This window comes from Taudactylus pleione, unplaced genomic scaffold (assembly GCF_031769625.1).
Source record: "Taudactylus pleione unplaced genomic scaffold, aTauple2 ptg000105l, whole genome shotgun sequence".
NCBI classification, from domain to species: Eukaryota; Metazoa; Chordata; class Amphibia; order Anura; family Myobatrachidae; genus Taudactylus; species Taudactylus pleione.
Genome location: NW_028284507.1, coordinates 12,451,941 through 12,479,709, shown reverse-complemented (window position 1 = coordinate 12,479,709; position 27,769 = coordinate 12,451,941). Strand labels below are relative to the sequence as shown.

The window sequence follows — 27,769 nt, the reverse complement described above, 5'->3', positions numbered from 1 at the left end:
AGCATCCGGGTCTGAATCAGGCCCTGTATTCCCAAAACACATGGACTATGTGACTTCAGTAGAGAGTGAATGGATAGCTTAATAAAGCTGGCTCCACAGATGAACTTTGGGCCTGATTCAGAATGGATCGCAACTGCGCAATCGCACGCAATGAATCTGTGAAAATATGCTAATGTCTGCCACCGCTCAGCCAACAAAGAGAAGCCCACTACTGCTTTCTCACATCCGTAACATCTCGCAGTTCTGCGTATACATCGGTAACATAGGCCTACCACGTTCAATTACAGCAGGTCTGACCTGTCTAAGAATTTGCAAGGTTCGTCGCACGCAGTAAGTACTCAAACAGTGTAGGCAATCGCAGTGGCTAATTTATGCACGCCCATGCCATGGTGTTCAAATGGACAGGCACGCTCCCAATCCACTCCCCCATCATCACCCCCCAAACCCTGTCACTCATTCTGTGATGGATTCCACAGTGCGTCCGTAATCGTAATGCGATCGCCGCAGATATGCAGTGTGGTGCATACGCATGCGCAGTACGCAACAATCGGCCCATCTGCGTACGCAGTTGCAATTGCGATCTATGCTGAATCAGGGCCTTTGTTGTCTAATATTTTCAACTTCTACCAAACCTTCCTGAAACTGTCATATAGAGTATCTGGATTTCCACTGACCATTGTGGCTGGAAAATCTATGGAAGGCAGCAGGCACAGTAATACAGACTAAGTGAGAGATGTACAACTGTAAACAGTGTAAACAGTGGAGAAGTTGGCCATAGCAACCAATCAGCTTCTACCTATCATTTTATAGGATATACTTGATGAATGCTACTTCAAAGCTGATTGGTTGCTTTGGTCAACTTCTCCACTATCCACTTCTCCACTCTTTTTACTACTTAATACATCTCCCACCATATATTCTGGCCCTCAGTGGTAGAATTCAATTCATCCATGTCCATGACCTCAGCAGTAAGGAAACGACAGGACAACCCAACCTGAAGACTGGCATGGCATGGCACTTTCTCTTCAGCAAGGAGTGCCATTGTTATGACACTACAGTGTGATGCAAGATAAACCCACAGAGTCACTAAGTGAGATCTGCCTATAACACCAACCCGTGGTTCCCTTAGTTACTGAATATGTACACCGGTACTTCAGGTCTTACTCTCGGCACAGTGTGGGCTTATCTTACTAACACCTGCATGTCTTAGATGATACGCAGCTGGCAATCTCAATCTGGGCGAAGGCTGAATCTGAATATCCAATGATGCATTTGGAAAGAACTTATATGCCAGCAGGTGAATAACAGGCAGGGCAGTTCCCTGTTGCTAGTGGGGATGGTAATTCCGCAGATATGATTGCACACCGTAGTGCGAGTGGACCGCAGGTAGTGATGGAGGTATGCTGCGGTACAGGCTGCACTAGATGATAAGAGTTGCAGATATGAATGAGAACCGCTGACTTGTGCACAAATGAGCCACAGGAAGGAACAGCGGCTGGCTACGGATGGAGCAGCTGAACTGTAGACTGAGGTACAGATGATAATACAGCAAAGCCACAGGCTGGTAACATGGCTGGGCCCGCAGGCTGGTAACATGGCTGAGCCGCAGGCTGTTAACGCGGATGGACCGCAGGCTGGTAACATGGCTGGGCCGCAGGTTGGTAACATGGCTGGGCCACATGCGGCTGGTAAGGTGGCTGGGCCGATGGCTGGATATCACGATCACAGCAGACTGGGAGTTACTCGATCAGGATCACAGATGAACAAGCACAAGTAAATGGCTCAGACGAGACAAGAGACTGGGAGCAGGATGGAACAAAACAGACTGGATACTAGGAACAGACTATCATCGGCAGGGAATACTGGGACTGACTGCAATTTAACAGGAAGAGGAGCCAATGCAAGCCAGTCTCCTTGACTGCAGACTAAATTGCAGCTGAACTGCACACACACTGAGAGCTTGATTACAGACTGGCTGCAGCTGAATGCCTCCACAATACTGACAGCTTCCCTGCTGCTTAGCAACAGCCAGGACTAGAAACTGCTAAGGCTGTCTGAAATCCTGGCACAGGATCATAATAGCCATTCAGGTTTTTCATGTTGTCTTGCCTCCCACTGGTAAAGGAAGAGCCTCCCTAGCTGTGTATACTTGCATACGAGGGTGGTTCAATAAGTAAGGTAACAAGACCTCTCATATGTGTAATATTTCATTCCAATTTCCCACCAGGCCAGAGCAGGTAGATCACTGCTTCCCCTCACAGCCATTAGGCTGTGCGTCATATCCATTATACTGTCCCAACATCAGTTGTAAGCTTGTGGGGCTGGCGGAAACATGGTCAAACATTGAGGTGCATAATGTGATCGGAGTTCTGCGTCTAAAGGGCACTTTAGCACCTGAAATTTATTGCCAACTTGTTGAGGTGTACCATGAAAACGGCAAGACAGACGGTCAAGATGAGCACCGATCCGGTGGGTTGTTACAGTGCTACCATTGGGAGGGAATGCAGCATCCTCCCTACAGCCCTGACCTGGCACCAATTGATTTCCATCTCTATGGACCATTGAAGAAGCATCTGGGTGGAAGGCAATTCGCAACCAACGGTGAAGTTCAGCAACCCCCGTCATGTCCTGGCTTCAGGCGCTTGACACTGATTTCTTCTGTGCCGGGATAAATACCTTGGTGTACCGTTGGAACAAATGCTTAGACAAGTATGGGGACTATGAGGAAAAATAATCTGTACCGAAGCCATACTGCTAATTATACGTATATGATTATTTACGAGTTGAATACATTTATGCAATGAGAGCAGGGCCGCCATCAGGGGGGGACCGCCGGGCCTCAAGTCCCGGGCCCGGAGGAAAGAGATAGAGAGGGGTGCCCGGGTTGCAGCGGTGCTACACACACTGGCAGACAGGGGATGCAAGGCGAGTTCATGGAACTACATACATTCAACGCCTGCGGCCACGAACCAGCCTGCGATCGCGGAACGGCAGCCAATCAGGAGCGGCTGCTCCTGATTGGCTGCTGGTCCGGGAGCTGTGATTGGCTCGCGGCCGGCTTTTCAAATGCCGTCAGAGCTGTTTAGAAGCTCTCCTGGACTGATGCTCCTGGCTGCCGTTGCAGCACCGCTGCCACCCGGGTCCCCATCTCTGAAAAGCAGTCTGCGCTAAATGTACCTGGCTGGCTGCACCAGCGCAACCAGATGAAAAGTCCATGAAAAACAGGTACTCACTCACCTTGCCCTGTGCTCTCCCCTCAGTTGCAGCCAGCCTTCCCTGTCCACCCGCTGTTTCAAGACAGCCCTCTCTGCCTTGCCCCCCCCTCCTCTGTTACAGCCTTTGCTGCCCTGTGCTTTCTCCCTAGACAGCCAGCCTTCCCTAAACTTCCCTAGTCAGCAAGTCTTCTACCCACTAGTTAAGCCAGCCTTTCCTGTCCCCCCAGTCAGACTTCCCTGTCTGCCCCCTAGTCCAGCCATTCTTCCCTGTCTCCCCCATTATCAGCCAGCCTTCCCTGCCCTGTACCTTCCCCCCCTAGTTCAGTCAGCCTTCCATGCCTCCCTAGTCAGCCAGCCTTCTCTGCCCAGTCCCCCCCAGTCCAGTCAGCCTTCTCTGCCCTGTGCCTCCCACCCTAGTCCAGCCAGCCTTCCCTGTGCCCCCTAGTCAGCCAGCCTTCCATACACTGTGCCTCCCCCCCCCCCCCCGTCAGCTAGCCTTCCCTGTCCTCTGTTCTACCCTTCTAGCTTTTTCTGTAGATTCAGCCTTTTCAGTGCAATATATATATATTAGCAGGTCAATCTAACACCAACCACTGCGCAAAGTTTGTGAATTCTTAAAGGCACCAATTGATCCCCTCAGTGTAGCTCCGCCCTCCTCTGCCCCCCTCCACCCCTGGGGGGCCCTGCCTATCTTGTCAGTACCGGGCCCCGCAATTTCTGATGGCAGCCCTGAATGAGAGGCCTTGTTACTTTATTTATTGAACCACCCTCGCATGTCCACTTCAGCTCACAGAATGACCATCAGCGTGTGGGCAAAAACTGAACACAGACGTAGGAGACAACTTTTAAAATGTTTTGTGAGTTCTCACATTACGTCACCATAGACATGAGGTCAGTACAAGTATTGGGGGGTGCTCCAGCATACACAGCACCCACAGAGGTCCTATGACTGCAGATATGGTTGTTTGGCACTCAGGCTAAATGATATGATCTGAAAGTGTGCAGTCACCATAAGAAGAGTCATTATATCAATGTAGACATGTTTTATAGGTGAAGCTGAAATTGATTGTTGGGTGTCCATGGCAGCAGTAGTCAGTAATAATTAGGCAGTGTGTACAGCTATAAGAAATGAGAGCAGAGTGTGTCCAATGACTTCAGTACTGTTGAATAAAAGCTGAGTGTCCCAATATCTCTACTCACCACTTCCACTGTAACAAATAAGGCTACTTTCATATAACGTCTGATCCCAAATATGGATGCTTTAAGCTGAAAAATATAAATGTTGATACTAAAAAACATTACAAATAACAATTATTCTATTTTAGCAGCTAGAGCAATTAAATATCATATTATTCTTAATGACTACTAATGTCTTACTACTATAGTTTTACTTACTAGACAACAATGTTTATATTTACTGAAGTTAATGTGACTTTGGAGGTTTGTTATTCTTATTTCTGTAACTAAAAACCTTGAGCATTTTATTTGTGATTAAATTAAACTCTCAGATTTTCGGATCAGCTGTCTCCGTTCGGACAGAGGACCTCATTCAGAGGCGGTCGCACGGGAGCGATAGGTCGCACCCAAAGTGATTGAGAATATGCAAAACGAGCGCTCAGTCGCAACACACATCGTAAGCGCGGAAACACCCACAACAATGAAAGCACACCTCCTATCTCTACGGCCTAATTCAGAGTCGGTCGCAGGCGGCAACCTACGTCAGCAGGAATTACACCTGTTACATTCTTAATTGCCTACAAACATCGGTTGAGGCAGAAACCATCGCCAGCACTCGCAATGCTTAAGGTAGACCCTGGGCTACCCTTAGCTCTGCGAGCAGTAGCGTCGTTATTGCAACAAGATGACGTGTGTGATGACTCGCTCAGTAATATATGCATGCCCTTAAAACGCCCTTTTTAAGGTCAACCACACCTGCGTGCACACCACCACACCCCCGTTCACAAGTACCTTCCCCTGTAACCACCCACAAACGGCACAAAATGTCAATCACAGCTACGACCTCGTAGTGACTAGCGAGCAAGAGGATTGCGGTCGGGAAGACAGGCTTGCGCACGCGCACTGCCATGTCTCACGCAGTTGAAAAAAACATCGCTCGCTACGACCGCATCTGAATGAGGTCCAGAATTTTGTGTGACTCTGAGTTAGATTCTATGGGAAAGGGGGGGTTATTATAGACGAATCATCATGATCGGTTCTGATCATTTATCTGTGCAAGATCACTGTGACATTCACTAGGAGTTTCTCTACTGAGTTAGCCTGTTATAATTTATTATAATTTAAATGATTGATTATTTCACCATCGACTATATGTCTGTGGTTTCATGTTAACTCAAGATACCTGTGATATCTTCTACAACAGTCCCCCATTGGAATCCACTGTGGAGTGGACACTTAGTAGCCGTTAAAGGGCATACTCCACTGGCACAAATGGTGGGATAAGTCCCTAATACACAGGTATCATCACAGTAGTAGGAATTATTGCTTCTGTATATAATGTTAATCCCTACCTGGGCAGAAGGCTGAAAGTCTTCGAGAAGCTTGTGCTGATAGACGTGACTTTTTATATCTGTATCATTCTCCGAGATGAAAATGGCTGCCCCGTGCTTGCCCTCCATTTTGGAGATAAGGTGCAGAAAACCAGAGGCAAACTGGAATGGCTCAATAATAAAACTTTCATTAGAAAATTCTATAAGTCCTCTGCGAAAAAAAAACAACAAATAGTAAGGAACAAAGAGTAAGGAATTACTTGAATATTGTTCCTCTGTATAAGAACTTTAATGTAATATGATATTTTATTACCCAGTAATGTGCAAAGGGAGGTGCCAGATTGGCCTTTAAGAGCAATATTAGGATTTCTGCTTACATGGTTATGCGTTGATATGCTCAGTCAGTGTATCATGAAAGTGAAAGGGACACGCAGTTCTCCTCTCCTCTCACCTGTCAAAAACACTGTATGGTGTGTACACAGAGTGTAATATCTTAGAACCGGGAAACAGTCGGGAAGCCGATGGACGGAATGACGACCGCCGGCTTCCCGACTGTACATTCCCGGCCATGGGTTAAATGATAGGCGTCGAAATCCTGATGCCTGTCATTTTCCCTACAACGAGAGACCGGGGGGGAGGGTTAGGTTTAGGGTTCCCGGGGGGGACTTGGGTTTAAGCACCCCCCCCCCGGGAGGTTAGGTTTAGGCGGCGGGGAAGGGGGGGTTAGGTTTAGGAACTTAGAGGGGGTATTAGGGTTAGGCACCCCTAAGGGAGGGTTAGAGTGTAAAATTAGGTTAGGAAATACTTACCTAGGACGATCGTGATTTTCATCCTTGTCGGGCTGCCGCTGTCGGGATTTGAACCGCCGGCCAAGCATGGACACTGGAGGGGGTGCGACTAAGCCCCCTCATTGTGTACATCACTTTGGTGAGTGTGCACGCATCAGGGGGCATGTTCATGGCATCGCTTGGGAGAGTGACGTCTCCCCTGCACTCTCAGCTCATACAGAGGCCTCTGGGTAATCTGAAAAATGCCTCATAGTGGTTTTTTTATTGTCTGGTGACAGCACACTCAAGGCCTAATTCAGACCCGCTCGCGAGCGCTGAGCGCTCGCAAGCGGGTCGATGTTGCCCAAGTGCGCATGCACATGATGGAGGCGTCTCCGTCGTGTGCATGCGCGAGACCCGAATAACGACGGCCAAGTTATGGGTCTCGCACCAAAGGGGGCGTGCTGTCGATGGTGATTGACAGCACGCCCCCTTTGGTGGGCAGGCCGGGGGCATGGCTGCCAAGACGTAGGCGTTCCCATGGGAACGCCTACCGTCTGGGGCCGGCCCCACTGACATCACTAGTGATGTCAGTGGGAGTGCTTTCGGCTCTGATAGAGCCAAAAGCACTCCAGGGCTTGCGGCAGCGAGACCCTACCGCAAGGGTCTCGTTGCAAGCCCGATGGTCATTTTGGCCGCTCGCTGTAGCTGTGGGAGGCCGCTCCAAAAAGGAGCAGGGACGGCCCTGATTCAGAGCGAGCACTCTGTCAGAGCATCCAGCTCTGAATCAGGGCCTCAATCCATTGCCAAGCAAATGGTTGTACTGGCTAAGGCTTGGATTTATCAAAGCTTGGAGAGAGGTAAAGTGGAGAGAGATAAAGTACCCAAAAAAGAGCTCCTAACTTTCATTTTTCAAACACAGCCTGGTACATGGCAGTTAGGAGCTGATTGATCTAAACAAAAAGTGATAGACCTGTGCTGAAAGAACCCAGCAGCTGGTTAATCCAAAGAATGTGAACACACCCAGGAGTCACCACATGGATAAACTAATTAACGGAAGAAAATCTGAAAACCCAGCGCTGAAATAAATCCAGCTAAATACCACTGGATAGGTCAGGATAGCCTTGATCGATTCCAGCCTGATTCCTGTGAGAAAGGATAATTATAATGACTTACATAATCATCCTTTGTACATCAAGGTATCTTTATCCCGTGGGTCACAAAGTAACAGTTTGCATATGGATAGTATGTAACACTTACGTCTGAATTCTCCCTCGCGTTTCCATAAAAGTTTATTTTCAGTCGCGTTCCCCAAAGGTAATATGAACACTTGCTCGTCCAAATCGGCAAATTGGAACATTTAATGGTACACAGGGTAAAACAGGAACAACTTACACCTCCAAAGACAAAGTTAAAACAGGATGCAAAACATCAGCAGGTCTGCGCACCCCGTCTCACCGTGCTGCAGTCATCAGGAGCTGAAAATAAACTTTTATGGGAACGCGAGGGAGAATTCAGATGTAAGTGTTACATACTATCCATGTGCAACCTGTTACTTTGTGACCCACGGGATTAAGATACCTTGATGTACACACGAGAAAGGATGTTTATGTAAGTCATTATAATTATCCTTTCTCACTGGAATCGATCAAGGCTATCCTGACCTATCCAGTGGTATTTAGCTGGATTTCTTTCAGCGCTGGTTTTTCATATTTTTGTCTGTTAATCAGGAGCTGATTGGTTGGTACTTTATCTCTCTCCTCTTTATCCCCCTCCAACCTTTGATAAATCATCCCCCAAATGTTGGATCATGTATTACTGGAGTCTGGATCATGTATTACCGGAGTCCGAAGCACGTTCTTAGTGTAACAGACGATGCCTCTGATTCCAGGATTTGTCCACTATAATAGCAATCACTCTAAGACAAAATAAAGTGTACAATTAAAACATGAAACTCACAATCTTTCACTTTAAAAAAAAAAATTGTATTACCATCATGCAATACTGCACAATACATGTAATAACAGTAGTAAAATGTGAATCACATGAGAGAAAATTTAGTATGACAAACTTGCATATGTCAGGCCTTCCTATAGTCAGAAAGCTGTTCAAGGCATTGTATTTCCTTAGTGGAGATTTCATATTTAATGCAATTCTGCTTAGACATTCTACATATACAGTACAGTGTATGAAAGGACTAGAGTTATCATAATAAGTTGTACTATATTTATTATTGGTTATGTTCATGCTTTATTTATAGGGCAAAAATGGCACTGCACAAATAAGCTTTGGATTTAGGGTTAGGCACCCCCCCCGGGAGTGTTAGGGTTAGGCTAGGGGAGGGAGGGTTAGGGTTAGGGACCCCCCGGGGGACTTAGGTTTAGGCAGCGGGGAAGGGGGGGTTAGGGTTAGGCACTTAGTGGGGGGATTAGGGTTAGGCAGTTGGGGGGGAGGTTAGGGTTAGGCACCCCTAAGGAGGGTTAGGGTTAGGGGGTTAGGTTAGGTTAGTTTATACTTATCTTAGCGACGATCGGGATTTCCAGCGCTGTCGGGCTTCCGCTGCCGGGAACTTTGCTTTTGTCGGTCAGGCGCTGCCGGGAATCGAACCGCCGGCCATGCAGCCGGATTCCAGGGAAGCATATATGGCAATTTTAAGGGAGAATAATTAGCTGCTACTAATATACCACCAGGGGGCATATTCAATTAGCTGCGGGACTTACTGCATGGCTGCAGGCAGCTCCAGGGTTTAAAGTCCGGATCTATTCAATTACCAGTTTGTTTTCGTGCACAGTAACCCATACATTCTGGGTTATGGCTGTGGAGATCACCAGAGTAGTGACTAAGGGGTCTATTTAATAAGCAGAAATTGAGTAAAAAATCACGGCGCTGACAGGAGTTACTCCTCCAAGCAGCTACTGCACAAGAGGTAGTCAAACTCTTCAATACAATAAAGAACAAAATAAAAAAGTAGCGCTAAAGAAAACAATTATATACTAAAATTAATAATTCCCTTTAAAAGGTTGTTTTGGCACAATAAAAAATTGTTGTAATCATTGGTATATAACCAAGTATGAATGACATAAAAAATGTTTCAATAATAGACATGCATGTCAAAAATAGAAAATAAGCTCACTGTAATAAGCATATACCCATATCAGGCTCCTTCACAGTTCATATGTAGCTCACTAAGTCCATTGAGATACTCCCACAATTGACAGCTAAACAGCTGGAGAAAGGTCCAGTGTTCCTGAATTAGCAGTGGTAATTGATAGTTTTTAACCCAACCGCAAAAAGGAATCTCCTTATACTTGCTGTGGCCGTCTGGGGAATAATATGCAGCTCCTGTGAGAACAATGTTCCAGAATAATATATCCTTCCAAATAGGTGCAAGATGCAGGGTACGGGGGATGCCTGATTCAGGGTACAAAATACCAACGCGTTTCACTGCCTGTTGGCAGCTTTTTCAAGGTCTATTTAATAAGCCTTGGATGGAGATAAAGTGAACAGAGATAAAGTCCCAATCAATCAGCTCCTCACTGCCATTTTTCAAACAGAGCCTGTGACATGACAGTTAGGAGTTGATTGATTGGGACTTTATCAAAGTTTAATTTATCATCCAAGGCTTAGTAAATAGATCCCAAAGACTGAAACAGTAAGGACAGTTGAACTCACTGGATCCAATAATTGAACTTCAAAAAACCTCTGCCCTTGGTGTGATGACTGTCCTCAGTACTACTCTGTAAGTTCTCACTGCTTTCACTAATATTTCACTTGTTTATTTTTTAAAAGATGACGATGTGATAGTTAGGAAAAGCAATAATTTCAAGTGAAACCACCTCCGTCTTCTGAATTTCATACTGTATATGTATACTATAAATTCACAAAACTAGGGCTGACTGTGTAGTGTGTAAGAAATTGAGCCAATGCAGTCAGCACTGCTTAAGGACAAGGGGCCTGATGCAGAGATGGATGCTAATGCGAACGCAGCTGCGATTTTGTACGTAATGCAGCTGCGAAAATATGCTAATGTTTGCAAAGATCACCCGAGCATAGCGGCGCCCACTGCAGCCTTCTCTTCTGCGTAAGACGTCGCTTACATGCGTAAATATCAGTAACATCGACTCACATTGAGCAGCCAACTTGCTCTTGCGGCAGGTCTGACCAGTCGCAAACACCGCAGCTCTCCTCGCACGCAGAGAGCCCTCATGCTGCAAATGCAATTTCAAGGGCTAATTTATACATGCCCACGAAATAGCGTTCAAACTGTCAGTCACTCCTGCATTTTTCTGGCCACCCCCCCCCCGTTACCTCCCCCAAACGCTGACCATCTGTCACTCACTTTGTGAATGGATCCTCTGTGCAAACATAATGGCAGTGCGTGGGCATTGTGGCTCATACGCATGCGCACTGGCAAACAATCGCTCAATCTGCATAAATATCGCCATTGCGTCCATCTCTGAATCAGCCCCAAGGTCCGCTGCACTGCAATACTGATTACGGATGACAGGTGGCTTTACACCATTTCATACAAAAAAGCACACTGCATGAGGCAACACACACTAAGGGCACACTCAGGAATTCTGCTAAAGTACAAGACAATCAGAAATAAGAGACCTCACTTGATTGCCGCCTTTGTTAAGTCCTCGCCCCTACTAAGCTTTGCATGAGTACATTTTAAATGAGCTTTTTCTTGTTCTTCAAAGAGTCTTGTTTATTTATAAAGATGTTTGCTCAACATCAGCTTTGTCACTCACAATTTTGCATTCTCCATTCAATTGACTTCCGCTTTACCCATCAAGAGTCTACATTCTCATCTTCACTTTCTCCCGATGACCCATTATTTGAGGACTATGCAAGCTTAGGTAAGCGTGGTGTGTATTATAGGTTCCCAGCAAATTGGTTGTTATTTAGGTGCAACCAGTATTATGTTTTGCTCATGCCAAAACCATGCACCATGCTGGCTTAGACCTATGGTGTCATGCACTATAATGAAGGTGCCTTGTTGACGTGGACTTTTCACTTTCTAGGTTGCATCACCAATGCCACAACAGGACTGACCTGGATCAAGGAACATGGTAGTTCAATCATTTAGCCTACCATTGAATTCTGAATTCTTGCAGCAGATTTGCTGCTATCGTCATTTCGGAACAGTTTGGTGGACTTCATTAAGACAAGCTAACTTGTTTTCCCACCTGCCTGGAGAGACCAACACCACTTAGATTTGCTTCAAAACCTAAATTCAGGAAGGTTATTATAGTGGAAACAGATAGTCTCTCACCATTTCTCTTCAGATCAGCAGACACAGATAATTTGTGTAATTTCAAGCACACACAACTGACCTGCTGTCTGGCACTATGCCACTAAGGGGCAGGAAATACTTGCTGTCTAAGCATGAGACAAGGGCCTTGACCACCTATACATAAGAGAACTTGTAATGAGAGTTCATTGTGGAGTCCAGGTCTTCCACATGTGCCAGGTTATTTTTTCTGGCAAAGACAGTTAGTTAGCTAAGACCATGCATCAACTTTCAGGGCCTCAATGACACACTATCAATAATTGGTATGATTTTTCCATTGGTCTCGGACTTCAGAGAGACTTTGTCAGTTTGTGATCTTCTCCAAACTGGACCAGCTAAGGGTCTTTAACATGATCCAAGTACAAGAGACGCATGAATGGAAGGACAGCCTCAACACAATCAATGGCCACTACAAATACCAGATCATGCATTTGGACTGCAATGTCCAAGCTGTCTTCCAAAAAAATTTAAATTTCCTATTTAAGAACTTACAGGAGTCATTATTTGTTGTATTAAACAATGATATCCTCATTTTCTGTAGCAGACTTTAGAAGCATCATGTAATAGAGGTACTGCAGAGATTCCTGGATAATAGACTATCTGCCAAGATGCAGAGGTGTTTCTTCAATTAGACTAGAGTAAGCTTCCCAAGACAGATAATTTCAGCACATAACATAGAAATTATTATAGTAGTAAATATATTATTTAATTTATTATTTAATTTAATTTATTTATTTATTTATAGGTCTGACAGGAAAAATAAAAACAAAAATCAGTAAAAAAAATTTCAATGAGTGCCTGAGATGGCAGAATAAATGACGGTTTAACAGGACAGGCATTGTAGTGCGACTTTAATTGATAAATGCATGGGGGTTCCTTACTACTGGCGTTAGAGCCTTTACTAGATAGAGCACAGCGAACACATCCCCTATCTTACTAAATTGATGCTTTCACCAACAGTAGGGCTTTCATGGTTTGAAAAATCTCCTCGACACTATTAATATTCCTTCTAATTATTATAATAAGACACTACCTGAAGCATTGCCCAGGTTTAAATCTTCAAGTTATTAAGTTTTATTATGTGATATCGTCCAAATCCATCCAGTGGAAGGCCCAGAACAGGCTCCCTGGGTAAAAGTTCTGCCCGGCGAACTCCCCCGTGATGTCCAACCGGGACCCCAACCACTCCATTAGGCATCCCATACCAATTGCCACTCCTCTGTGAAGTGTTCATCCAAATCCATCCAGTGGGAGGTCCAGAACAAGCTTCCCAGGTCAAAATTCTGCCCAGCGTCCCCGGGTCAAAGTTCTGCCCAACGCACACCAACGGGAGGTCCGACCGGGACCTCAACCCCCTAGTATTTCTTTTGAGATCCAATGTAACCACTCTGTGAAGTTTTCGTCCAAATCCATCCAGTAGAAGGCTCAGAAAAGGCTCCCCGGGTCAAAGTGCTGCCCAGCATACACCAACGGGAGGTCCGACGAGGGACCTCAAACCCCTAGTATGTCTTCTGGGATCCAAAGTAACCACTCTGTGAAGTTTTTGTCCAAATCCATCCAGTGGAATGCTCAGAATAGGCTCCCCGGGTCAATTTTCTGCCCAGCGTACACCAATGGGAGGTTCGTCCGAGACCCTAACCCCACTAAAACCTAGCCAGGAGGATCCAACTGGACCACCTTGCGTTGGTTTCATCCTAATACTGTAGATGCAGGGGTGCCTGAATGCATACAAAAAATAAACAAACAGACCAATTAATTTTATACAGTACCTTGCAAAAGCATTCACACCCCTTACCTTTTTAACTTTTTTGTTACATTACAACCTGTAATTTATTTATTTTTTTATCTGAATTTTATGTGATGTATCTGCACAAAATAGTCTAATTTGGTGAAGTGAAATGATAAAAATATATATAAAAAAGAATCTTTATAAATAAAATTCTGAAAATTGGCATGTGCATGCATATGTAATCACCCCCTTTGCTATGAAGCCCCTCAAAAGTTGTGGTGCAACCAATTACCTTCAGAAGTCACATAATTAGTGAAATGAAGTCCACCTGTGTGAAATCTAAGTTCATATGATCTGTCAGTATAAACACACCTTTTCTGAAAGGCCCCAGAGGCTGTAACACCACTAAGCAAGAGGCATCACACCATGAAGACCAAGGAGCTCTCCAAACAAGTCAAGGACAAAGTTGTTGAGAAGTACAATTCTGGGTTGGGTTATAAGAAAAAATATCCAAATCTTTGATGATCCCCCTGGAGCACCATCAAATCCATTATCATCAAATGGAAAGAACATGGTACCACAACAAACCTGCCAAGAGAGGGCCGCCCACCAAAACTCACAGACCGGGCAAGGAGGGCATTAATCAGAAAGGCAGCACAGAGACCAATGGTAACCCTGAAGGAGCTGCAGAGTTCCACAGCAGACTGGTGTATCTGTGCATGTGACCACAATAAGCCTTACACTCCATAGAGCTGGGCTTTATGGAAGAGTGGCCAGAAAAAAAGCCATTACTTAGTGATAAAAATAAGAAGACACGATTTGAGTTTGCCAAAAGGCATGTGGGCGACTCCCCAAATTTATGGAGGAAGGGGCTCTGGTCAGATAAGACAAAAATTTTACTTTTCGGCCACCAAAGAAAATGCTATGTCTGGCGCAAACCCAACACATCCCCCATCCCCCCAAGAACACCATCCCCACAGTGAAACATGGTGGTGACAGCATCATGCTGTGGGGATGTATTTCAGCAGCAGGGACTGGGAAACTAATTTGAGTCGAGGGAAAGATGGATGGTGCTAAATACAGGGATATTCTTGAGCAAAACCTGTTTCAGTCTGCCTGTGATTTGAGACTGGGACGGAGGTTCAACTTCCAGCAGGACAATGACACGAAGAATACTGCTAAAGCAACACTCGAGTGGTTTAAGTGGAAACATTTAAATGTGTTGGAATGGCCTAGTCAAAGCCCAGATCTCAATCCAATTGAGAATCTGTGGTCAGACTTGAAGATTGCTGTTCACAAGCGGAAACCACCCAACATGAAGGAGCTGGAGCAGTTTTGCCTTGAGGAATGGGCAAAAATCCCAGGAGCAAGATGTGGCAAGCTCATAGAGACTTATCCAAAGCGACTTACAGCTGTAATTGCCGCAAAAGGTGGCTTGACAAAGTACTGACTTTAGGGAGTGAATAGTTATGCAAGCTGAAGTTTTCTGTTATGTTGTCCTAAATGTTGTTTGATTCACAATATAAAAAAAACACAACTTCACAGTTGTAGGCATGTAGTGTGAATTAAATGATTCACACCTTCAAACAATCCATTTTAATTCCAGGTTGTGAGGCAACAAAACATGAAAAATGCAAACGGGGGTGAATACTTTTGCAAGGTACTGTATACAAGATATACAAACGAATGGACTGAAGTGAATCAGTAGCAGAGCTCAGAAGGTGGAATGGCATCAACCAATTTGCACACGTTGGGAATAAAAAAATGTTTGGTGCTCCCACCACGCTTACCGTGTTCCCCCTTGGTCCTGTCAACACTAAATATAATAATAGTTATTGGAAGATCACATTATTTAACGTAAGAACACAAATACACAGCAAACTAAGAATGATTACCATGACAGACACACCATGCTCCGTATGAACCTTGATAGCGTCGGTTCCACTTCATCATCAATATATACTTGAAAATCCTTTGGTAAAAAGACCCTACAAAAACATATGTGATAGTTCACAGGTGCAGATGAGATTTTAATGAATAATCTTTTTGCAAAGTAGACCTCACATTAGGCTGACACATTAATACAATGGGTAGATATTATGGAATATATTTACTAAAGTGCAGGTTTTTAGAAGTGGGGATATTGCACATAGCAACCAAACAGATTCTAGCAATTATCTTCTAGAACAGGGGTTTCCAAACACGGTCCTCAAGGCACACTAACAGTCCAGTTTTTAAGGATAGCCATACTTAGGTCAGTTACAGCAATGTTAATTAACTTTTATTATTAATTGTGAATTAGACACGAGTGCACCAAAATTTTCAGACATGAACAAATTTCATTTTGTGGCACAAGCTTATTTAAAACACATGAAATGATGGAGAAAGCATTTAAGGAAGTGTTCCCTGTTTTACAGAAGAGCACACGCAGGCACAGAAATACCCAGTGGTGTAACTAGGGTATTTGGAGCCCAGAGCAAATTTAAAAATGGAGCCCCCCATGTTCACGCGCCGAAGCTGCGCACGGCAAAAAAAATGGGCGTGGTCGCAATTGACGTGGTCACTTAAAATGGGGTGTGTCAACATGACACACCCCTTTCTCGTCACTCTGAACATTCCTTTCCATATGCACCTTAACCCCAGTAGTGCCCCTTATACAGTACCCCAGTATGCAATGTCCCCAGTTGTGGTCCCTCTTATGCAGGCCCCCATTACTTCCCTTTCTACAGTACCCTCAGTAGTGGTCCACCTTATGCAGCCCCTCATTAGTTCCCCTTATACAGTGCCCCCAGTAGTAGTCCCCCCCTCCATGCAGTGCACCCAGTAGTGGCACCCCCTATGCAGTGCCTATATAGTGGCCCCAGTAGTAGTCCCCCCCATGCAGTGCCCCCAGTAGTGGTCCCCCTTATGCAGGCCCCCAGTAGTGATCCCCCCCTATCCAGTGCCCCCTGTAGCGGTCCTCCCTATTTAGTGCCCCAGTAGTGGTCCCCTCAGTGCAGTGCCCCCAGTAGTAAGCCCCTTATATAGTGACCCCAGTAGTAGCCCCCAGTAGTAGTACCCACTAGAGGTCCCCCCGATGCAGTGCCCCAAGTAGTACCCCCCCAGTAGTAGTCCCCTCCAGTAGTAGTACCCAGAAGAGATCCCCCTTCCCAGTAGTAGTGCCCAGTAGAGGCCCCGCAGTAGTGCCCCAAGTAGTAGCCCCCCCAGTAGTGGTCCCCAGAAGAGGTCCCCCCCCAAGGCAGTGCCCCCAGTAGTAGTCCCCCCCCTCTGATGCAGTGCTGACACACACAAGTAAAAAAAGAGAGAGAAAAAAATACACTTACCTGAATCCAAGCTTCGGCTCCGGCCACTGCTCCCCCCGCTGGCGGCAATGTGTGTGCAGCTGTAGCAGCAGCCAATGAGAGTCTGTCTGGCTCTCATTGGCTGCTGGTTAACACACACATCGCCGCCGCGCTGGCGGTGGTGTGTGTGTAAAAATGCACCAGCCTGAGCCTGCCTCCCACCCTCTGCCTGGCATTATTGGGTAAGCGCTCAGGGGGAGAGAAGGGGCTCGGCTGTGCAGCACAGGATGGAGCTGGGAAGCCTAGCGCCGATCCTGTGTAAATGTGCAGCGCCGACCACTCTCACTGCAGTTGGCACTACACTGGCTAACTAGGACGGGACGATACCATGGCCACACCCCATCTCACTGCCCCGACATCCTCACCTCTATGTTCCATACACACCTAATATCACTATCTCTAAACATTGCGTACACTTTAGACTTAGTGTGTACACAGTGATGCATGATGTGACCGAATAATATATCGGACGGTTCGTACACACTCTACGATCTGGTGTACGACTGTCTGATATGTCATTCCCCCATCGCATCGCATCCACCGCATGGTGTCGTTCCTCGATTCTTCAGATCGGCCTGTTCTGCAGGCACACAGACTTTGATCAGGTCTCATTCTATACTATCAATGGGATGCATTTTGTTCGTCGCTCTTTGAAAAATATATTAAAAAAGTTAAAAGAAAAAAAGATACATGTGTTGAAAACTTAATATTACAAATTGTCATTATTATTTTTATTATTTATGAAAACTAAACATATAAATTTATATTCAACCTCTCATGAGAACTTAATCATTGTACAATGTGTACTCAGCGATGCGATCCATGATCCGACATATCTGACGGCCCCCACACACGGAGCAATCCGGTGCCTGACAGCCCGATATGCCTCCCCTCCCCGCATGGCCAGCATGGGATTCTCCAGATGTCTAGTGCATGCAGAACGATCTGGAGGAGCGACTGACGACCTCACAGAAGCGCGCAGTGGGCAATATCATGACCACACACGGAACGATATAGCTGCAATATCGTTCCAATCCCTCGGATCTAGGGCTATGTCGTTCTGTGTGTGGGGACCTTAAGTCAGCAGGAGAAGGAACTACTGTATGACACTTTGTTACGTTCAGAAGAATACAATTTACAACTCTGTTACTTTTTACTCATTGGAATACTTGTTTTATATGTTACTGTTTGAAGTGGGGTGTTTAATATATGGATCATCTGCAATAATAAAATAAACTATTTTTTTATTTCACGCATGTGTGCAGTCTAATCTAATGGAAGATTATTTTGGATACAAATAGAGAGTTTGTTTCATCACAATCAGACCATCAATAGAATATATTTTTTAAGTGTATATATATTTTTTAAATTGAGTAATCTTTATTGACATTTTTTAAGTTTCTCCCAACCAAACATAAGAGTACAGTATAGCATACATGGCAGATATATAAAGAATTAGAGCATATATATTAGTACATATACACAAGGATATATAAATAACACAAGTCATATACGGATATTCTAATGCGTACACAAAGGCGCCATTCAGGTATACGCAGCCTAAAATTAAATGAATACAGATCATAGGTAACATATACAAAAAAATGGTCAGCATATAAAATATCTTATCCCTACATAACAGTCACAAAATGATTGCATAACAGAATATAGTAAATGACAAACAAATAAGAAAATATATCCACCATAATAGGAAAACTAAACAAAATTAAAATGCAACCCTCACCCCATAACCTAAAGGAAACCTTCTCATAACCCCCCACTCTAAGATAACCCCAACCTAGGTGTACTTGTATCCCCTAATCCCCAACCCACCCAACTAACTACACTAATTACCTAACTGGGACACTCTACTGGAAGGGGGGGCCCGTCCGCTCCTACAGTGGCCCGAGGCACCTCCTCCATTGTCCCCTGTTCCTGCTATAACAGAAGAGCCGCCGAGCGTAGTGCTGATTAGCATCAGCGGTGCTCCTCCTCTGTGCTCTGCTGTTCTTTACTGATGGCGCTATCATTTGGCAGCTGGCCGCGACCTTGAGCCCGAGGATTCAGAAGTGCGAGTGTGCAGAGAGGAGGACGACGTGCCGGCTGTCATTGTACGGAGTGGATGGGAGCCGGGAGAGCAGCAGTTGGCAGTAGCACCTGAAATCCCTATGAGAGGGAGTAGGTACTGGGGGCTGGGGGGGGGTCATTCCATATTACATAGACCTGTTCCCTTTTGAAGACTGAGTGATACATTTAAAGAGCAAGATGGTGTACTAATGACTTTAAGATAGATTAGATCGAATCTATTATAAGGACATTATCACACTAGATTTACACTATCTTGCTCTTTAAATATATCATGACAGAGGGGCTGGTTCAGCAGAGAGCGCAGATCGGGATTTTCATGCAGATTCCCAATTATTGGGAACCTGTGTATGCGCAAGAACCGTTCTGCGCAAGTGCAGAACGGGTCCTGCAAGATCACTTGCAGACACCCCTATGCCTCTGGCTGATTGACAGACAGGGGCATCTGCAGGAGAGAGGACGCCCTGTGTTCCTGGAAACGGGGGCATGTCACCCACATTTTCTGTGAGGGACGAGGCCAGTGTCAGCGTCCATGGATGCAGACTTCCTGGCCTCACAAGCTGCCAAGCATGCATCAGCTGAGGCTTATTCAGCTGGCCAGTGCCACACAACCAAACTTGCCTCCGAGCGACAGGGATGAACTTGTCTGTATATTCCCTATAGTGACCACCCTTGTCTGTATATTGACTATAGTGACCCCCCTTGTCTGTATATTCCCTAGTGATCCCCTTATCTGTATATTATCTAGTGATCCCCTTGTCTGTATATTCCCTATAGTGACCCCTCCTTGTCTGTATATTCCCTATAGTGACTCTCCTTGTCTGTATATTCCCTATAGTGATCCCCTTGTCTGTATATTCCCTATAGTGACCCCCCTTGTCTGTATATTCCCTATAGTGACCCTCCTTGTCTGTATATTCCCTATAGTGACCCTCCTTGTCTGTATATTCCCTATAGGGACCCTCCTTGTCTGTATATTCCCTATAGTGACCCCACTTGTCTGTATATTCCCTATAGCGACCCTCCTTGTCTGTATATTCCCTATAGTGACCCCCCTTGTCTGTATATTGCCTATAGTGACCCCCCTTGTCTGTATATTCCCTAGTGATCCCCTTATCTGTATATTCCCTAGTGATCCCCTTGTCTGTATATTCCCTATAGTGACCCCTGTTGTCTATATATTCCCTATAGTGACCCCCCTTGTCTGTATATTCCCTATAGTGACCCCCCCATGTTTGTATACTCCCTATAGTGACTCTCCTTGTCTGTATATTCCCTATAGTGATCCCCTTGTCTGTATATTCCCTATACTGACCCCCCTTGTCGGTATATTCCCTATAGTGACCCTCCTTGTCTGTATATTCCCTATAGTGACCCTCCCTGTCTGTATATTCCCTATAGTGACCCTCCTTGTCTGTATATTCCCTATAGTGACCCTCCTTGTCTGTATATTCCCTATAGCGACCCTCCTTGTCTGTATATTCCCTATAGTGACCCCCCTTGTCTGTTTATTACCTATAGTGACCCCATTGTCTGTATATTCCCTAGTGATCCCCTTATCTGTATATTCCCTAGTGATCCCCTTGTCTGTATATTCCCTATAGTGACCCCCGTTGTCTATATATTCCCTATAGTGACCCCCCTTGTCTGTATATTCCCTATAGTGACCCCCCCATGTTTGTATACTCCCTATAGTGACCCCCCTAGTCTGTATATTCCCTATAGTATCCCTCCTTGTCTGTATATTCCCTATAGTGACCCTTGTCTGTATATTCCCTATAGTGACCCCCCTTGTCTGTATATTCCCTATAGTGACCCCCCTTGCCTGTATAATTCCTATAGTGACCCTTCCCCCTTCTTTATTATGTTAACTGACCTCCTCAAACATGCCCTTGCCCATTCCTGATGTCCCTAATTGTGTGACTCAACCCCATTCCCTCCCTCTTATCAGCCCCCCTTCTCCCAGTCTGTAATTATCATAATCCCCCCTCCCCCTGCTTTGCTGTCCCTTAGGGCTCCCTTTCCCCTATCCATAGTCCATTAGTGTTCCCCGCAGGGCCTGTAGTGTAATTACCAAAGAAGAAGGCCCCCTCTTTGTTCTTTCCATGAGTGAGTCTCTGTCAGCTCCTCAGGTCCTCGTCTCCGGCCGGCAGCATGCATGAGTCATCAGCACTTCCTGTGCTCGCTGCTGCTGCCGTGCTGAGTTATCATAGGTGCAGCTGCAGCAGTGGCAGCCAAGCCTCAGCCTGGTCTCATCATTATAAGCCCCTCTATCCCTAACCTAAGCCCCTGTACTGGCGCCCCCCTCTCACAAGCGCACATGCCGCAGTTGACCCACATTGGATAAGACACTGGAGGGTTGCTGGGTATTACATGAGAGCCGGTGACAGGAGGCAGGGAAATTAGTAGTAGGCATGGATAGGACACAGAAAAAAGCCAGGTACTGTGACTGTCCCGTGTGTGAGGGCTATTTTCTCACATTTGCCGGTTTTGGCCTGGGCTTGAAAAATAGATAAAAGGGAAGCAGGTGGGACCTTTCACACGGCACGGGAACGGCGCGGTCGCCATGTTACAGCCAGGAATATCCACTGTGCAGGACGGCTACCGTGCTGTGTCCGTGCCGTCCCTGAACGCCAGTGGTGTAAAGTAAACAATGTTTCCTTTCACACACACTGGTTTCTGCCGGCCGGGCTTGTGCAGCAGCTGCTGCGCATGCCCAATTGGGGTTTTTTTTTTTTTAAAAAAACATAAAATGCGGCTCATACCCGCTGCTTGTGAAAGTGATGCGATGCGCCTCACATGCGTTCCACCGGACAAAAATTACAATTTATTTAAGCAATAGAAAGGACTTTCACTTACTTATTCCCGTTCCATTAAGAACCTGGATATCCGCAACTAATGTCAGGATATAGATTATAGCCTCTAATTCACTGAAAAAATCGTATTTAGATCAATACGACATACAGGAAGTGATGTCACCTAAGAAACATGTGACCTACATTTAGGCATAAACCCTTGCTATAAAAGCCCTGTTTTGTCTCCCCACACACATTCCCCTCAATGAAGTCCAGATAAGAGGACGAAACGTGTTGAGACCCTGACTTCTGCCTTTCTGACCTCTACCAAACACTATTGAAAGATAAGCTGATATCCTTTTTTTAAAGAAATTGCCATATATATATATTATATTCCCCCGTTTTTTATCCCTCCTTTTAATATTTATATATGTAATTTTGTGCCTGAACTGTTATATTGTATTCTCTTAATGCCTTATTAAATTTTTTAAAGAGTATCACTATATATCAATTTTCAGATTTTATATTATTTACATTGCACTAAGACACTTTTTTCTATGGTTAGAGAATACATTCCAACTAGGGAAAAGCATATTTGCACAGGTTGTTCAAGTATTGCACTGATTGCAATACTTGAACAACCTTTATCAATGCACTAGTAGGCACCTATGGTCAACTACATTGTTTAATATATATACATATATACATACACACACACACATATTTTTTAAAAGAAAACGAGCTATATGTGAAAATGGTAAAGGGGCAGTTTGTCAATAACAATCTTCAATAACAAAAGAGAACACTGTCTGTCATGGATGTCACTTACCCCCATAAGCATCTGCTGGGACAGACAGTGGCTTGAAGTAGTGTGCTGGCCTGTCTGTGTGCTCAGCGACGGACGGCTCCACTTCCTGCTGGCCTCCCTGCTCCTCGGTAGATGGACCAGGCGTCGCAGTGGCAGGGCAGGCCAGGCCAGGGATGCAGTGAGGAAAGCTGGCGCAGTGTCATCATGACGCAATATGTTCCAGTGCCGTGAGCACCCTCAGTAAGTAGGGATAACGTGGCAACGGCCTGCTGGGTTACCTTGGGGGGCGCGGGAGTGGGGGGGCCCTGGAGATGATGCATTTTTTTGCTTAGGTACAAGTGCCAGACAGGCGGCCGGTGAACTTATTGTTTGGTATTAGCCGCGGACTCGCAGCAAATGCTGTTTGGGCCCCTGAGCCCTATAGACACTTGGGACCCGGCATAAGTGTACCCCTTGTAACCCCCTGTCACCGGGCCTGCGTGCCGTCCCTGCACACTAGTGGTGTATGGGAAACACTGGCTTCTGCCGGCCAGGCTTGTGCAGCAGCATCTGCTGCTGTGCATGCCCAATAGATTTAAAAAAAAACACATTAAGAGTGGCTCAAAGCTGATGCTTGTGAAAGGCACTGAGTGCCTGTAAAACCTCGTCCGGCTACCGGCTGTTTCTTGCCCGGCGGCCGAAACCGGCAGGTGTGTAACTGGCCTTAGAGATGGAGAAGAATCGGGACCAGGAGCAGAAGGGAGCCAGGTAGAGAGTAGGCGGGGATAGGAGGAGGCGGGGTGCCGGTTTTAGAGGTAGAGAGGGGCCAGGGACAGGAGGAAACGTGAGCCCGGCATTAAAAGCAGTGAGGGTACTGCTGGGGCCAGTCACGCTGCGGTGCTGGGTGCTAGCATATCCTCCCTTGAAGTGCCGGTATGTCATACCGTTGCATACCGGCACACTTCGAGCACTGATTTAAGCTAAATATAATCATTTGTACAGTATGTCACATACTGAAACAAATTTGTTTTTTTGTTTTTAATTCAGTTAAAGTGCTCTAATACCATTGAGTGTCCCCTTGAAAACAGTGACATCACCGAGCCACATGCAGCTTCAAGAGGGGGGAAGAATCTGCGGGGGGGGGGCTGCCAATTTTGTCAGTCCTGGGCCCTACAATTTCTAATGCGAGCAGCTCCGATGGCTCACGATGGTCCTGAATAATCCTTAATTTCCTGGAGATGACATGTGTTGCGAGTGGCAAGGGGGCGTCTTCAGACAATTGCGAGCGCACTGTGCCGTAGCTCGCTAAAACATAGTGGGCGTTCTTACGCGACGCAGTGCGAGCGCTTAATTTAAATATCCGGCCCCTTTTTGCCAGCGAGCGATCGCATCTTGCGAGCGGGTCTGAATGAGCTCCATAGTCCACTGAAAATACAGGGAGAAACAAGAGGTGAGGCAGAGACAAGCTCAGCCTCCCCTCTGATAATCAAAAACTGTCTACAGTGCAGCGCCGCAGGCAATACTACTGCAATAAAAAAAAAGCACCAGAGGAGACAGCTATCACATCTGCCTCACTGAGACAGGCACACCCCTCTCAGTGAGGCAGATGCGATAGCTCTGATGGACACCCCTGATTAAATGACCATTGTGAGTGGTGACCACTCAGTGGTCGAGAAACATGGCATCAGGTGACCTATCCAGGAAATTCTGACAATGCACTGTGGCTGCCTTTACACCACCAGCATCAGCTACCTGCCAGCACATTCCCACAAGATGCCAGCACTTTCCCACAAGCTCAGCGAACGTGCTCACTGGAAGCTTGTGACTTTGCCTTCATGCTAGCTTTCTCCATCATTATTGTGTTTGGTAGTGACCAAACTTTTAACTGTGCCAAATGTGATTTTAAGCTCTATACACCCTTGTGTAAAGGTTAATAGGATTTTGCTCTCTGTATTCTAACCTGCTGCTGAAGTGAAGCAATACTAACACTGGCTTACCAAGAGAGCACAGCACAGTACTAACGTCTGCAATTTATGCTCTTAGGGCCTGATTCAGCATGGATCGCAATTGCAACCATGTACACAGATCGGCCGATGGTGAGTACTGCGCATGCGTATGCACCGCATTGCACGTGCGCAGGTTAGCATTGCAATCGCACTGCGCTCATGCACGCAGATAGAAAGCCATCGCAGAGTGAGTGACGGGACATCAGCGTTTGGGGGTGGTTAGAGAAAAGCAGGCAAGCCAATCCGTTTAAACACCATTTCCTGGACGTGCATAAATTAGCCACTGTGACGGCATACGTAGCATGAGTACTCACTGCGTGTGACGAGACTTGCAATTTCGGAGACAGGTCAGAGCTGCTGTAATTCTGCGTGAGATGCCGATGTTACCTAGCGTTCCCGCTAGGCTGTTTTAGCGGGGCGATGCGCCCTGCCCTATTTCCGAAGGGCAGAAAGCACCCTTCCCTCCAGCACGGCGCCCTGCTGAGACAGCCTGTGGGTTCTGTCTCCACCCGCGGGTCACAGTGTCCCGCGGGTGGTCAAAACGGAAGCGCAGTGGTCACCGCCGGTGAATGGATGCTGGGCACATGCCCGACATCGATCCACTGTGACCACAGAGCTTGGGGGCTGCCCGGCATGTCATAAAGACACGCTCCCTTTTCTTTGGCCACGCCCCCTATTCGGGGGCGCATAGAAGTGCCCTAGCTCTAGGTCCGGCGCCCTGCCTGCTGCCGACCTACAGTGAACACTAGTTACCGATGTAGACGCAGGACTGCGAGGTCTTGGGAATGTGAGAAAGCGGTAGTGGGTATCTCTAAGCTGACTGAGCGGTTGCAAACAGCATATTTTCGCAACACAACTACTACATATGCAGCCACAATCGCAATAGTGATCCATGATGAATCAGGCCCTTAGTACTGAGGGCCTGATTCAGAGTTGAGAATATAGGGCCTATTCACTATGGATTTCTACTCTGCTTATACGCACGCAACGCAGTTGCTAATATCAGCAGTGATATGTAAATGTTTGCATTCGCATTGCGATTGCAGCCTAACATAAGGACGCCCACTTCCCCTTAAATACATCTGTATACTTTGGCAACATAGCGAAACAAACGGTAACGTCAAACCCATACGCATAGTTAAGGCTGCGATGATATGCTAATTCATTGCGACCGCTATGCCGCCACAGCACTACATAAGTACGCCCACTTTACCTTAAACACATCCGTAATGCTTAGCAGAATAGCGAAACCATCGGTACAATCGATCACCATCACAGCCTCGCGCACACTTGCACAAGCTCTGACCTTACTCAGAAATTGCTTACTTCAGCACAGGCTATGAGGCCTCAGGCTGCGTAGGGTATAATTTATGCACACCCATGCAATGGCGTTCAAATGCTCTAGCACCCCTGCGTTTCCCCGGCCACCCTCAAACGACACTTCTTATCAATCACTATGCGATGGGTCTGCGTAGTTACTGCGATCACGGCCCCGATCGCAGTGGCCGTTTCGTGCACACGCACTGCAATGCATACTCATGCGCAAAACACAACAATCGATTACGTGTGTATTAGCAACTGCAATCTAAGCTGACTCAGGCACACAGTTATTTGCCATTTCTTACTCTATTCCCAACTAATCAGGCCCTGATTCAGATAAAGATTGTGTTTTATTGTATAAATAGAGGTGTGCGTACCTTTGTTTCTTTATTCCCTTGTCTGCTTTCACTAATGGGAACGACTCCAGGGTGCATCCTCTAAGGTGCTATTCACACCAGTAATCATTTTGGGCATATGTTCCAAATAAATAAATATATATATATATATATATATATATATATATATATAAACGACAGGCTCAAGATGGCAGATCAAGTTCATTTGTCTGAGAATCAGTGTAGGGACTGGCTAGATGGGAATGACCGTGAAGCGGTGGCCAGCTTAACAAATTATTGCAATATTTTGGAACCAACATTCCCTATGTTCAAAGCAGTTGCAGTTTGAAAAGCATGTGAGTGCCGAGTTTGTATGATATTTTTTATATATATATATATATATATATATATATATATATACACATATACACACACACTGGTGACCAAAATTGCGGACACATTTTGAAATTTTAATGTTTTTCAACTTTGAATGTTTATAAAAACTGTTTCACTTCACGCAGTGCAATGATTCATATATCACATGAAAGGAAATTTAATGCTGAATTCAACACAATAAACAGAGGTCAAATATCTGCATTACAACAAGGGAAGTTATGCTACTTTCAGTCAGACAAAGAAGCACAGATGCGTGAGATTCAAGAAGCGGATTGTAGTAACAGCTACTACCAGCCAATCGGAATCGTTATTCTAAGGACCAATCAGCTGTCATTTATGAGCAGGTGCGAGGTCATGTTCAGAGGTGGGAAAGGTCAGTTTGGCTGTTTCATTTAGCAGAATAAAGTTGGTTACTGAAGTGCAATTACGGGTGGATGTTTGTGTGTATTGTTTAGTGCTAACGATGGTGTAAAAAATAAATACAACAATGTCATCCAGGCAAAGTGGTGACTGGTCACCCAGGAAGAGATCCAGGATTGTGGTGTTACGTGAAAATGGTCTTTCGTATGTAGCAATTGCGAGAGAAGTTGGTGGGAATGTGACAACATCAGGAATATGAAAGTTTTGTTTACGCAATCAGGAAACACAAGCTATACAAAATAAAGAAGGAAAAGGCCGGAAAAAGTGCACAATAGCTGTTGATGATAGGAGAATAAAACAAATTTGCGTCAGGGACAGATGGATGTCATCTGCGGCCATTAGCAGTGACCTGAGTGCAACTGGTGTTGTCAGTGCAAGAACGGTATGGAGAAGACTAACGGAGGTTGGCCTAAAAGGTAGTATTCCCCGAAAAAAGCCATTGCTGAATAAAAACCAGCGGCAGAAACTAATACAGTGGGCAAAAGAACACATTGCATGGACAGAAGGTCAGTGGAAACAAGTGATATGGAGTGACGAAACTAAGATATCGATATTTGGTAGTGATGGGAGAAAATATGTGATGGAAAGAGGTAAATCCAGATTGCATTCAAGTGACAACAAACAAAGAAGCGTTATGATCTAGGCATGTATGACTGTAGGCCGCCTTTATGTCATAGATGGCACACCGAACATCAGAAAGTACATTGACACCTTCCTACAAACAAAACTTCTACCTTCTATCAGTGATCTTTTTCCAGATAAGGCCCCAT

The 27,769-nt window shown here is 45.7% G+C and overlaps 1 protein-coding gene across 1 annotated transcript in view; it reads right to left on the bottom strand.

Annotated features, from left to right (window-relative positions):
- LOC148525580 (disintegrin and metalloproteinase domain-containing protein 18-like) overlaps positions 1–27,769 on the bottom strand; it is a 112,455-nt gene that overhangs the window by 52,151 nt on the left and 32,535 nt on the right. The window contains exons 6-9 of the mRNA XM_088470855.1: positions 15,424–15,502; positions 8,331–8,407; positions 5,744–5,933; positions 4,416–4,481 (exon numbers count right to left, since the gene is read on the bottom strand). Coding sequence (XP_088326981.1) covers positions 4,416–4,481; positions 5,744–5,933; positions 8,331–8,407; positions 15,424–15,502 — 412 coding nt within the window. The remainder of the gene's footprint in view (positions 1–4,415; positions 4,482–5,743; positions 5,934–8,330; positions 8,408–15,423; positions 15,503–27,769) is intronic.